A 12,167-nucleotide genomic window follows, 5' to 3' on the forward strand; every position below is an offset into this window, starting at 1 on the left:
GTGAGTCTGAAGAGGACTTTATAGATTGGTATTGGACATACGGGTTAGTATTGGACTTCTGGACTTGATCTGGACTGGGCTGGGATGTTTTCTCAATATTTAATTGCTCTTGTATACAAAGCTCTTTCTTATACACATGAGGGTGTCCATAAATGTGTTTCTCTAGTCTGCCTGGACTAACACACCATCTACAGGTGTCTCAGAGGAATAACCTGGTCGTCTGCTTTCCAAAGGTTAGAGTGGTAAAAACCCTAAGGAGCTCTGTTCTGCTCTGCACACAGGAGAGCGTGCCACGCATTGGAATCAACTAGTGGTCACAAGAGGTGATGTGAAACTTGGGAGATTCTAGACAACCATGTCCTTGCCATGTTATTAACCGCTCTCTGCTATCATGTACTTTGGAATACTTTGTTATAAATGGCATAATGTACTTGTGTGTAAATTAACTTAATCTACACTCTAGGGGACATTAGTCATCATTAGACTTTCCTAATTAGGAATTCATACTCCAGGAGTGGTTAGAATCTGAAGTGCCCTAATCAGGAATCCATATTCCCCAGGTGGTTACTCAAGCATTTGAAGGATCTTTACTGAAATTTATACCAAAAAGTTTGTTAATTATCATAAGGAATGTTAGAAACACATTTTTTCAATCTTATACTTGTTTTTAGGAATGCATAACACATACACCGATTCAAAGGTCTCTACGTGTACAATTAAGTGACACTGATCTGAGTTATGCAAACATTCTGACCTTCCTTTTGCGAGTTGTTCTCCCACCCCATGCACACACTGCACCCTAAGAGTCCTATGTGAGTTTTAAGCTTACAATTTGATCCCTTCTAGTAGTTCTGAAAGTGCATACTCCTTAAAGCAGACCATTTTTACTAGGCAAACTATTTGGTTTCAAGAATACTTTGAGTAATGTATATGTTTTAAGTTTTTTCCCCCCAGAATAGATATTTATTGAACTACTTGATGCAAGGCACTGCGCTAGACCTGGAAGGGGCGTGGTGGGCCTGCCCTGTCTCTAAGAGCTCACAATCTAAGGGTTGTTTTAAGGCTTAAGGATTATCTCAGGGGTTGATCCCTTCATTAATGTGGTTCCCCATGACCATTAACCTTCCCCTCTACCACCTCCCTCCTGTCCCTGTTGTTCGTGTTTAGTGCCATCAAGTGAGTGTGACTCATAGGGTCACTGTGTGCAACAGAACAAAACATCATGTAGTCCTGCACCATCGTCACAATTGTTATGGTTGAGGCTATCTTTGCAGCTACACTGTCAATCCATCATGTCCAGGGTCTTCCTCTTTTTTGCTGCCCATCTACTTTACTAAGCATGACAGCCTTCTCCAGGGACCGGTCTTTCCTGATAACTTGTCCAAGGTATGTGAGACAAAGTCTCACCATCTTCACTTCTAAGGAGCATTCGGGATGTACTTCTTCCAAGACAGAGTTGTTTGTTCTTTTCGCAGCGAGACATTTGCCCTGAGATATCAATGATATTGTCTTATAATCTACACATTCTGTTGAGTCACCTTCGTTTGGAATGAGTACAATATGAGTCTGTTCCTGTCAGTTGGCCAAGTAGCTATCTTCCAGATTTCCTGGCATAGACAAATGAGTGCTTCTAGTGCTTCATTAGCTTGTTGAAATCATTTCAATTGGAATTCCATCAATTCCTGGAACCTTGTTTTGGTTGATGCCTCCAGCGGAGCTTGGGCTTCTTCCTTTGGTACTGTTAGTTTTTGCTCATATGCTATCTCTTGAAGTGGCTGAATGTTAGCTAGTTCTTTTGGTTTGTTGGTTTATCTCAAGAATAGCTGTTACATCTCGGAGGCTCTTGACAAAGACAGGGTGATGAGAATGGATGCTACTCACCAGGAAGACTACGCACAATAAGATTATCAGACAAGGAAATAAACTTGGCAACTGAGGTTTAAAAACCAGGGAGATTAAGAAGACACCGTGAAAGTGAGGCAATATAGATGTGGTATCCCAGAAATCAAGAGAGGAGAGGCCAGGAGGGAAAGGGGAAAGAAGAAATGCATCCAAGTGGAATCATAAGGCCAGAACTAAGGAGTATTCTCCAGATTTGGCAATCAATGGGTTTACTGAGAGTAGTTTTTAACATGTTGTGAGAATGGATGTCATAGCGTAGTGGCTAGAACACTGTGTGGGAGGTGAAGTAGAATATAATTCATAATTTTGGGTAGAGAAATATATATACATATGTGAGCTAAAATAAGGAGCTAGTATACAAGATGGGGGATTGAAGGCAGGAGAGGAACTGTAAAATGATGGAATCAAATTAAGGTAAAGTTTTGTTAATTAAAGGCTAAAAAAAGAGACCCCAGAATGTAGTAGTTGAAATAGATGGGAGTTGATTTCTCCGTCCTATAACTGGTCAGTTTAGATTGGCATGTAGCGCTCTATCCCCAAAGTCACTCAGAGACCCATATTTCTTCGGTAGAGTTGCCTCCCCATCTCTGTGTGTCAGTGAACCCACCGCACGTGCCTCAGAAGACACACTTGGTCATCTGTTTCCAGAAGATCACAGCTCTGAAAACCCTATGGAGCAGGTCTACTGTGCAACACCAGAGCTGGACTGACTCATGGCAACAAACGATAACAGGGCAGTTTGCTGTATGTCTTAGTTATGTAGTTCTACTGTAACGGAATTTTGCTCAGTTTCAGAAGCTGACAGACTGAATTGAGGGTCCCAACTCTAAGGGAGAGCTCTCTCTCTGTGCATTCTCAGGGGAAGGGCCTTGTTCCTTGGTGATCCTCATGTGGCGTGGCACACATCCTTTCTCACCAGTTGGTTCCTCTGTTCTTAATCTGCTTGGTTTATCTCAAAAGGGTTTGGTTTAAGACACACCCTATTCTAATACGGCCTCATTAATGTAACAAAGAAAGCCCATTCCCAGATGGGATTATGCCCCAAATTCAAAACAAAACAAAACTTCACTGCCATCAAGTTGATTCCCAGTTATAGGCAAGAGTAGACGCTATTGAGACAGAGTACAACCCCCCTGGGTGTTGCCGAGATTGTCGCTCTTTACTGGAGTAGAAAACCACCTTTCTCCTGAGGAGCAGCTGATGTTTTCAGATTGCTGCTCTTCCAGTTAGCATCCCAACCCACAATGCACTCTGCCACCAAGGCTTCTAACCAAAGGTACAGGGGTTAGGATTTATAACACATAGTTTTGGGGAGACACAATTCAAACTATTACAATGTATGTGTCATAATTTAGGGCTTAATTTTATAAAGGGACAGCTAATACGCTATTAAAATTTCAAAATCTGGTTCAATAGTTATCAGCTAGTATACTCACTCCTCACTTGGTGCACATGATTAGGGTCCAAAGACTGGGTATTTATGTGAAATAGGAGAATGACTGTATTGGATAACAAAATGGGGAATGATTACATCATTACCAAACTGCCAAATTGTACCATTATCTAACAGCCAAATCACGGAGAATCATGCTGATATATAACCTCAACTTTCATAGCATTACTTTTGCTGAAAACTTTGGAGTTTGTTACTGCCAGTAATATATCATGAATGTGAAAAGTAAGTCTAGAGTAGATTTTTTTACCCCTGCAGTAAATACAAGTGTCAGATAACCAGGTAGTCAGTAAGTGAAGAGTAGCTCCCTTATATAAGAAGATCCAGCCTCTGGATGTTTCTGCAAATAATTTCTTGTGCTATCTACATGTCTGTACGATTTATTACTTGACTGAATACTGAATACTAAAAGTTGAGTTTTATATTTGTTAAATAGCATGGTGAATATTAGAAATTGTAACATGAAAGGTATGAAATTGTGAAATGTCCATAATGATTAAAACACTTTAACTTTGCATAAATAGCAAGGCTTAGGGATGCCTCTGAGGCCTGATTCCTAAATTGCCTTGTGTTGAAACACTGGGATTTATTTATTTTTATGATATTGAGTAGAGCATACAGAATCCGGTCTTTGAAATATTGTTGTAGCTGTCTTGAGGCTCTTTGGGGGGCGGGGGGCTTGTACAACTCTTCACAATCCATACATGAATTGAATCAGGCATGTTTGTGCGTATGTTGCCCTCATTCTTTTCTAGACATTTACTTTCTATTGAGCCCTTGGTATCAACTCTTTTTTTATTTTCTCTCCCTCCCCGCCTACCTCGATAGATTGTACATGTTATTATTTTGGTCTCTCACACCAACTGCTGTCTCCCTTCCCCCATGTTTTCTGTTGTTCTTCCCCCTGGAAAGGGGTGTATGGTTATGTGTCGATCATTGCGATCGGTTCCCGCTTTCTCCCTTCCTCTCCCCCTCTTCCCCCTACCTTTCTGGTATCACTATTCCCACTCCTGTTCCTGGAGTCTGTGTCTCCTGAGCTCCGATCCCTTTCTGTACCTGTGTACATGTTCCGGTCTAGTCTGAATTGAGAAGCAGCACTGGGGTCAGGGTGGTGGGGGGTGAGGAAGCCTCAAGGAACCAGAGGAATTTAGTGTGTTTCATCGAAGCTTTACTGCACCCTGGTGACTCATCCCTTCCCTGTGGTCCCTCTGTGGGAAGATTGTTCCATTGTCTACAGATGGGCTTTGGATCTCTGCTCCAGCCTCCCTTGTTCTCAACAATATGCTTTTGTTTGTTATGTGTCTGCTGATGCCTATTACTTGGTCCCTATGACCCCTCATGATCACACAAGCGGTGTGCTTCTTCTATGTGGACTTGTTGCTTCACTGCTGAATGATGGCTTGTGAAACTTCAAGCCTTTAAGACCCCAGATGCTATATCTTTGAATAGCAAGGCACCATCTACCTTCTTTACCACATTTGCTTATGCACCCGTTTTGTCTTCAGCAATTTTGTCGGGAGGGTGAACATCTCAGACTGACGATTGGTTAGAACAACGTGTTCTTGTATTGAGGGAGGGTATGAGCAGAGGCCCAAAGTCCATCCCCTTCCTCAGTGTATTACCGAACATGGGCCAATACCTCTATTTTTGTGGATTAAGGTATTTACATATGTACACCACTATGTTTATACCTCTATCCATTGCTTTGCTTCCTTTTACCTTCCTCCTGCCCCACTGACATTTTCTTCTTATTTCTGCCTCTGGGACCTCGCCCCGACCCTGCCTCAGAGGGTATCTCTTATACATGGTCTTTGTCTACCTAAACAACAGAGAGCTGGAATTCCATGGAGCGTAGAGAACTGGTTATATATGTTATTTTGTACTTTCTTACTAATTAATTAATGTTTCATAAATGTATTTGTGGCAGAATTTGGAATAAGATTTATTTTCAGTGCAACATGGTAACACATTTATAAGTAGGGAGTTAATTTTTACTCAATGTATCCTTCTGTAGGACAGCTACTGTTATCTATGCTAAGAATCTAACACTTGATTGACCAAACATGCTTAGATGGACAGCCATGTGCTCTTGATAAAGGGGGTAGGGAGTTGTGGAAGAGAGACGACAATGACGAAGACAGATATAGATATAGACAAATAGATCTAAACCCAACCAAACTCCCTGACTTTGAGACATTCCGACTCATAATGACCCTATAGAACAGGCGTGGGGCTGCTTTTGTGGATTTACGTGACGGTAAATCTTCACAGAAGTAGAAAGCCTCGTCTTCCTTGAGGGACACAGCTGCTGGTTAACCTTGATGGTAACCTTGAGGTTAGCAGCCCAACTTGTAACCCATTCTGCCACCGGGAACACTGAATAGCAGCTTGGGTTGCTGCTCACTTCAAGATCAGTAGGTTTACCCCACCAGTTGCTCCCAGTGAGAAAGATAATTTCTGCTTCTGTAAAGATTTGAAGGCCGGGTAACTGGACGATGCACTTTTACTCTGTCCTCTAGGGTCGCTCCATGGCAGTGGTTTGGAGTAACCTAGCCAAGATGCCTTGATGGAATTTGGGTTACACTTTGGGCTGCTACCGCAAGGTCAGCAGTTCAGCTCTATCAACTGTTCCTTGGGGGAATCTGAGGTTTCTGCTCCCATACAGAACGGCTGCTCCAGAAAGCCCAGGGAGTGCTTAAAGTCTGCTCTCTAGGGTCGGCCTGAGGCCATGCATTTAGGTTGGTAATCACCCAGCAGAGTAGAAAGCCAGGTCCGCAGTGAGAAACCACGGAGCATGTCAGGGCTGTCTACTCTCACTATACGTTGTCTCCTAAAAGTGATGTGGAGGTGACCGTACAAGTCTCCGTGATATGATAGAATCATATGACATGTAAATTACCTGCGAATAAAACTGCTGAAATATAAAGTTAAGTCTCATGTGTTTAAAAGCCATTCGAAAAAGAATGTTTGGAAACGCATTGTGGTAGCAAATGTACAATTCTGCTGGACGTGATGCACTATGGAATGATTTGATATATGTATTAATCACAACTAACAATACATACATAAAAGATCTAAAAGAGACGGAAGAAGACGAAGAGGAAGAAGACGAAGGAGTAGTTAAGTCTCGGAAACCCAAAGGGGCGGTTCTCCCCTGTCCTATAGGGTCGCTATAAAGTGGCACTGACTCAATGGCAGTGAGTTTTTTGGTGAGTGGAAAGCCTCAGGCTGAAAACAAAGACAAAGGCAGGCTGCCCTCATTGCCATTGAGCGGATCCCGAGCGAGGCCGAGGTGGATCCCGAGCGAGGCCGAGGTCACGTGCAGAGGACTCGCCCACAAGTGGGCGAGCCGTTTCGCGTCAGCGGGACCCCATTGGCCAGCGGGGCCTGGTTGGCCAGCGTAGCTCCGCCCCGAGGTCACCTCAAGGCTATAAGTCTGCGCGAAGGCCGCCGCCAGCTCTCTCTGGGGCGTGCTGGGCGGAAGGTAAGTTCCGGTCCACCTTCTGCTTAGAGCCTAACCTTTTCCGTTGAAGGATTTTACTCCCGGCAGCTTCCGTTGTCTGATAACTAGGAAATATGTTTTTTTTTAGTTTATTTTACCTGTGTTAATTAAGAGAGTGATTTGGCCAATTTAAAAGAGTCCTAAGCGAGATAAGAGCTTGTGTTTTTTCCTTCTCCCTCATCAAAAGTCTGAATTGTTAGTTCGTGGAGGTAGGTGGCACTGCGCCACGAGGTCCCAAGGTCCCGTAGAGGCCAGCTTGCCCTCCCGGTGGGAGCCTCGTCAACCCAGGGTGTGGTCCTGCTATGCGAGCTTAAGGCTGCTTTAATGCCACTAGGCCGCCGTCCCTTATCAGGAGGTTGTTCTACTCAGAGCTCATTGGTGAGAACCTAGTCATGCCTCTACGTACCTGTAAGGCTGAGAGGTCAGGTGCCCACCAAATAAAGGTGATGGCGGCGATGGGAAAGGAAGAGGAGATTCATTTTGAAAACAGTTTAAGCTAATTTATTAAGATGCGTGTCAGTCTTGGAAAGTAGACACAGAAGTAAGTAAATATGCGAGGAAGGACAAAAGGGGAGAAGAAATAAGAACATGAGTAAGATTCGTAGTCAAAATGGAGGCCAAGGAGACTTGTGCCTTAAGTAAAGCGGAGGGGGTTGCTTTAATTAGGCTTCCAGTTATCTACAAGTCAAGTTCATTTATCCAAACTGGTCTTAGACTTTATAGAAGGAGGAGTTAAAAAGGTTTTTGGAAAAAATGGAGTAAAAAAATAGTTTTGCTTTCTTTTTTTCCTCACCAACTCTTGGTTCACTCACGAAATATAATTTAGATTATCCCCTGCCCTGCCAGGGACGTGATGGAGCAAGTATTAAGTGGTACCGTGACTTGTATACTGCAATAGCTAATCTGAGAAATCCAATTTTAATAACAGAGGGTTGTGAACAGCTTATGAAATTATTTGGTTATTAAATCAGACATAAAATACATATAGGGCCCCCAAATGTACCATTTTTGTAATCTCCTTTCACATTTTGCCTACCTCTTCACCTATAGTTTATAGGGAGCATTTTGTGAAATTCAAAATGAGAAACTGTTTAGCAGGATACAGGTGCATCTGACGGCTTTCTTAGACTGGAAAGGTGCAGTTTTTAAGATGGTAACATCGACAGATTTTTACTCAAAAAGCCATAATCGTTACATGGTTTTATTTTGGTTGGATGGCACGCTCCAGATTGGAAAGCTTGCATGCTTCTAGCTCTTTCCAGTTTTTTTTTTAAATCATTTGATTAGGGGCTCATACAACTCATCACATTCCATACACACATCAATTGAGTAAAGCACATTTGTACATTCATTGCCGTCATCCTCAAAATATTTCCTCTTCACTTAAGCCCCCGGCATTATTAGATCCTCATTTTTCCCCTCCCTCCCCACTCCCCCCTCCCTCACGAGCCCTTGATAATTTATAAATTGCTATTTTGACATATCTTGCCCTGTCCGACATCTCCCTTCATCCACTTTTCGGTTGTCCGTCACCCAGGGAGGAGGTCACACATAGTTCCTTGTAATCGGTTCCCTTTTTCCAACCCACTCACCCTCTATCCTCCCAGTATCGCCACTCACTCCACTGGTCCTGTAGGATCATCCGTCCTGGATTCCCTGTATTTCCAGTTCCTATCTGTACCAGTGTACATCCTCTGGTCTAGCCAGACTTGCAAGGTAGAATTTGTGTCATAATAGTGGGAGCAGGGAGGAAACATTTAGGAACTAGAGGAAAGTCGTATTTCTCATCGTTGCTACATCGCACCCTGACTGGCTCATCTCCTCCCTGAGACCCGTTCTTTCCAGTTTTAAGATCCTATCATCCTGTAAAATGTTAGCTGTTTTCATTCATGCTTTCTTTCAACTACAAGTTAATCAGATAAACAGGCATGATGCTGTCAGTGCCGCTCACCGTGGCATTACCAGCATACACAAGGAGAAAAAGGTGCAGGACCTGAAATAGCTGCATCCTTTAGAGAAGTTTTCTATAGTATCTCACATGTAGAATAGTGGGGATCTCAGTTTGAATTTAAACTGAGTCTGTTGCTGGGGTGCAAACGTGTCTGGGCCTGTCTAGAAACAGGAGAATGGGCAGAAAGAAAACTCTTTATATAAAGACAGAGACTGCTTCCTATAAGAAAATTAATTACCGTGGAAGAGAGAATTAGAAAGAGAAAGCCCTATGAGGAAGACTCATTGGATGGGGAGTAATTAATACAGCCTGGGGCAAATCTCACCCATCTAGACAGCAGGAAAGTATGCCGGAGACCTTACAGGAGACAAAATCATTAAGAGTTGTTTCGCTGAAAACTACATAATATTGAGCATCTGCAGTCTCTTTTGGGCGTTTCTCTAATAGAGATCAATACAAAGATCTCTGTTTATACTCTACTACACCCTGACTTTGGTTTGTTTGTATCACAGCTCCTGGTATGAGCCTGCAGGGGTAGTGGGGCCGGGGGGGCTGGGGTGAGCACATGATAGTGACAGCTCCTACTGCAGGAGTTGTTACAAATAGTTTCAGATGCATTTTGCTGGGAGTTGGAAGTCTCATGACTATGTTAGCATCTTGATAAGTAGAAGAGCGCGTGAAACGAGTGTTGCTACTTTGACCCTATGAGTCCTATGATTAAAGGGCTTGTATAACACTCCCAGTCCTGTAACAGACATACGCAATGAATTTTATTGGTTGATTTATATTTACGTATGGAATCATGTTCCTCCAAGTTGGAAGGATGGTGATTTTCAATGTGTAATGGCTTTTTGATGTGTTTTTAAATTTCCAAAGAAGTGATATTTTTATAAAATCCAGAATTATGAAATTTTAGGGAAATGGTAACATGAGACTATACAGGCCTTGATTTTTTATTAGATTTGTTGTCAGGTGCTATTAAGTTGGTCCTGACTCAGCAAACTGAAGGCGAGACTGCCCAAGCCTCAGTCATTTTCACAGTTGCTGCTCTGATTGAGCCCGTTGATGTAGTCATAAGCAATCCATTTCATTGAGGGTTTTCCTCTTTTTGTTGAACTTATACTTTACCAAGCCTGATGTCATTCTCCAGGGACTGATAAAATAGCCAAAGCACTAGATAAAGTGTCATCATCCAGTCTAATAAGGAGCAGTCTATTTTATTTTTAATGCTTGAACCTCTCATTATTTCCAATGCTACAATTTCCAAGTTTTCCAAAAGCTTTTGTTTATTAGTTGAAATTATTTAATACATAGAACATATCATTCCATATTTCAATCACATCAAGTAGAATGTACAATTGCTACCACAGTCAGGTTTCAACATTCTTTTCGACATGGTCTCCTTGACATGGTCTCCCTTTTACCCCACTGCAACCACTGTACACCACCCTCCCCCTTCCCCTCTTATTTTACTTGCTGTCTCTGTAGGTTCATCCTGGGTTTCATAGACCAAGAAATGGAAAAGCACATAACACAGCTTCAAGAGGGTGACCTCCATTGAAAAGCACCTCTGAGATACCCTCTACTATGAACAAACAAAAACCAAGCAAAACAATACAAACCTAAAGTGCAGAAAAATTTGGAAACCAGACCAGATCCAATCTGCATCATAGGGGGGATCCACTGACAATTTTAACTGTTCAAGTCAGATTTATGCCTTTGGTCTATACTCCTCTCTCCCAAGCACTCTGTTTACTCTCCACTTTCCTCCCATCCCTCAATTTTAGATACGGGGAGTTCTCCGGAGGCTTATTTCCTACCTACTGCCACAAATGAGTCTTATGCTCCCACTCTCACCCACCATCTTCACACCGGATTCGCACAAGTTAGGCTCTGAGACTAATCCTTCCTTTGACTTTGGATTATATGGATTCCATTCCTGCAGTGGTTGATGATGGTGTGCTTCTTCCATGTGGATTTAGTTGACATCTCAGATGGCTGCTTGTTTGGAGACAAGCCTTTAAGATCCCAGATACTATTTTGTCTGATAGCGGGCACCAACTAATTATTTCACCGCATTTTGCTATAGCACGCATATCTTCTGTGTCCTCTTCCTGAGGGTGAGTATTGAGCAGGGCCATGATATAAGAGCTAATTGTTCTTCAGTTTGAGTTAGGATTTAGTGCCAGACCCAAACCCATTCCTGGATCCATGTTTTTGCTTGTCCTTCCAACAGAATTGTCTGTTCTGGCAGTTCATGGCATACTCAGTGTTCATAGCTAATACCATCATTCAAATACACGAATTCTTCAGTCTTTTCCTTACTCACATGCATACACAGTGATTGAAAATATCATGGTTTGGACCAGGTGCAAAGCATCCTGGTGGGTTAGTCTTGGGCTGTTAAGTACAGGTTAGTCTTTGAAACTCACCATCTGTTCCAAGGGAGGCTGTCTGCTCCCATAAAGATGTACAGGCTTGAAAACCCTATACTGTATAGGGTTACTGTGAGTCAGAACCAACTTGATGGAAGTGAGCTTGGTTTTTGTTTCGGGGATCTGGCTTATCTGAGTACTCAAGAGCGACATCATTGTTTAACACTTTTGCAGCAGATGTGCCCAATGTAATACACCATTTGATTTCTTCACTGCTATTTCCATGGGTGCTGATCATGAATTCAAATAAAATGAAGACATTGATAACTTACTCTTTCAAGTTGGTATAAAAATGTATAAAAATTTACATTGCTACTTATCTGGTTTCAGTCCCATAATGAACTGCTGGCTGATAGACAGGTTCTGGTCTGTGAATCGTGGCTGGTAGAATATCATCTAGCTTCTCATCAGATGTTTCCTAAGGGAGTCAAGAAGAGGTCCTGTCTGTAGTTAATACTTCAGCAAATTAAATTTGAAAGTAGTGGCATCCAGTTATGGAGTGACCTTGTCCTTAGGAGATGTGTGCAGTATAGCAATGTGTACACCTGACTTGGGGCACACACACACACTGCAAATATGGTGAACTTTCATAATCTATAAATCTATGTAGGTATACGTGTGTTTATTATGCAGTTCTTTCATTTTTTAAAAGAAAATTAGCCATAAACAAAACAAAACCCATTTTCTCCATAAAGTCACTTCTATGAGAGCTCATTTTAGTCTTCAAGTTTGACTCTTGCAGCTGGAGGACTTCTTTGTGGTTTGATTTCTAGTCTTTTAGAACCGCATCATTTTATTTATTTTTTGCTTTTCCCTTCACAAGTTAAATGAATTGACTCTTTTTTTTAAATCACTTTATTGAGAGCTCTTAAAGCTCTTTTTTTTTTTTTTTAAACATTTTATTAGGGGCTCATACAACTGTTA

At 42.1% G+C, this 12,167-nt stretch overlaps 1 protein-coding gene across 1 annotated transcript in view; it reads left to right on the forward strand.

Moving 5' to 3' along the window:
- AEBP2 (AE binding protein 2) overlaps positions 1–12,167 on the forward strand; it is an 85,158-nt gene that overhangs the window by 3,569 nt on the left and 69,422 nt on the right. Inside the window, exon 2 of the mRNA XM_004713783.3 lies at positions 6,606–6,839. Within this exon, the coding sequence (XP_004713840.2) occupies positions 6,606–6,839 (234 nt within the window). The remainder of the gene's footprint in view (positions 1–6,605; positions 6,840–12,167) is intronic.

This window comes from Echinops telfairi, unplaced genomic scaffold (assembly GCF_000313985.2).
Source record: "Echinops telfairi isolate 266 unplaced genomic scaffold, ASM31398v2 ScPeMD7_21;HRSCAF=78, whole genome shotgun sequence".
NCBI classification, from domain to species: Eukaryota; Metazoa; Chordata; class Mammalia; order Afrosoricida; family Tenrecidae; genus Echinops; species Echinops telfairi.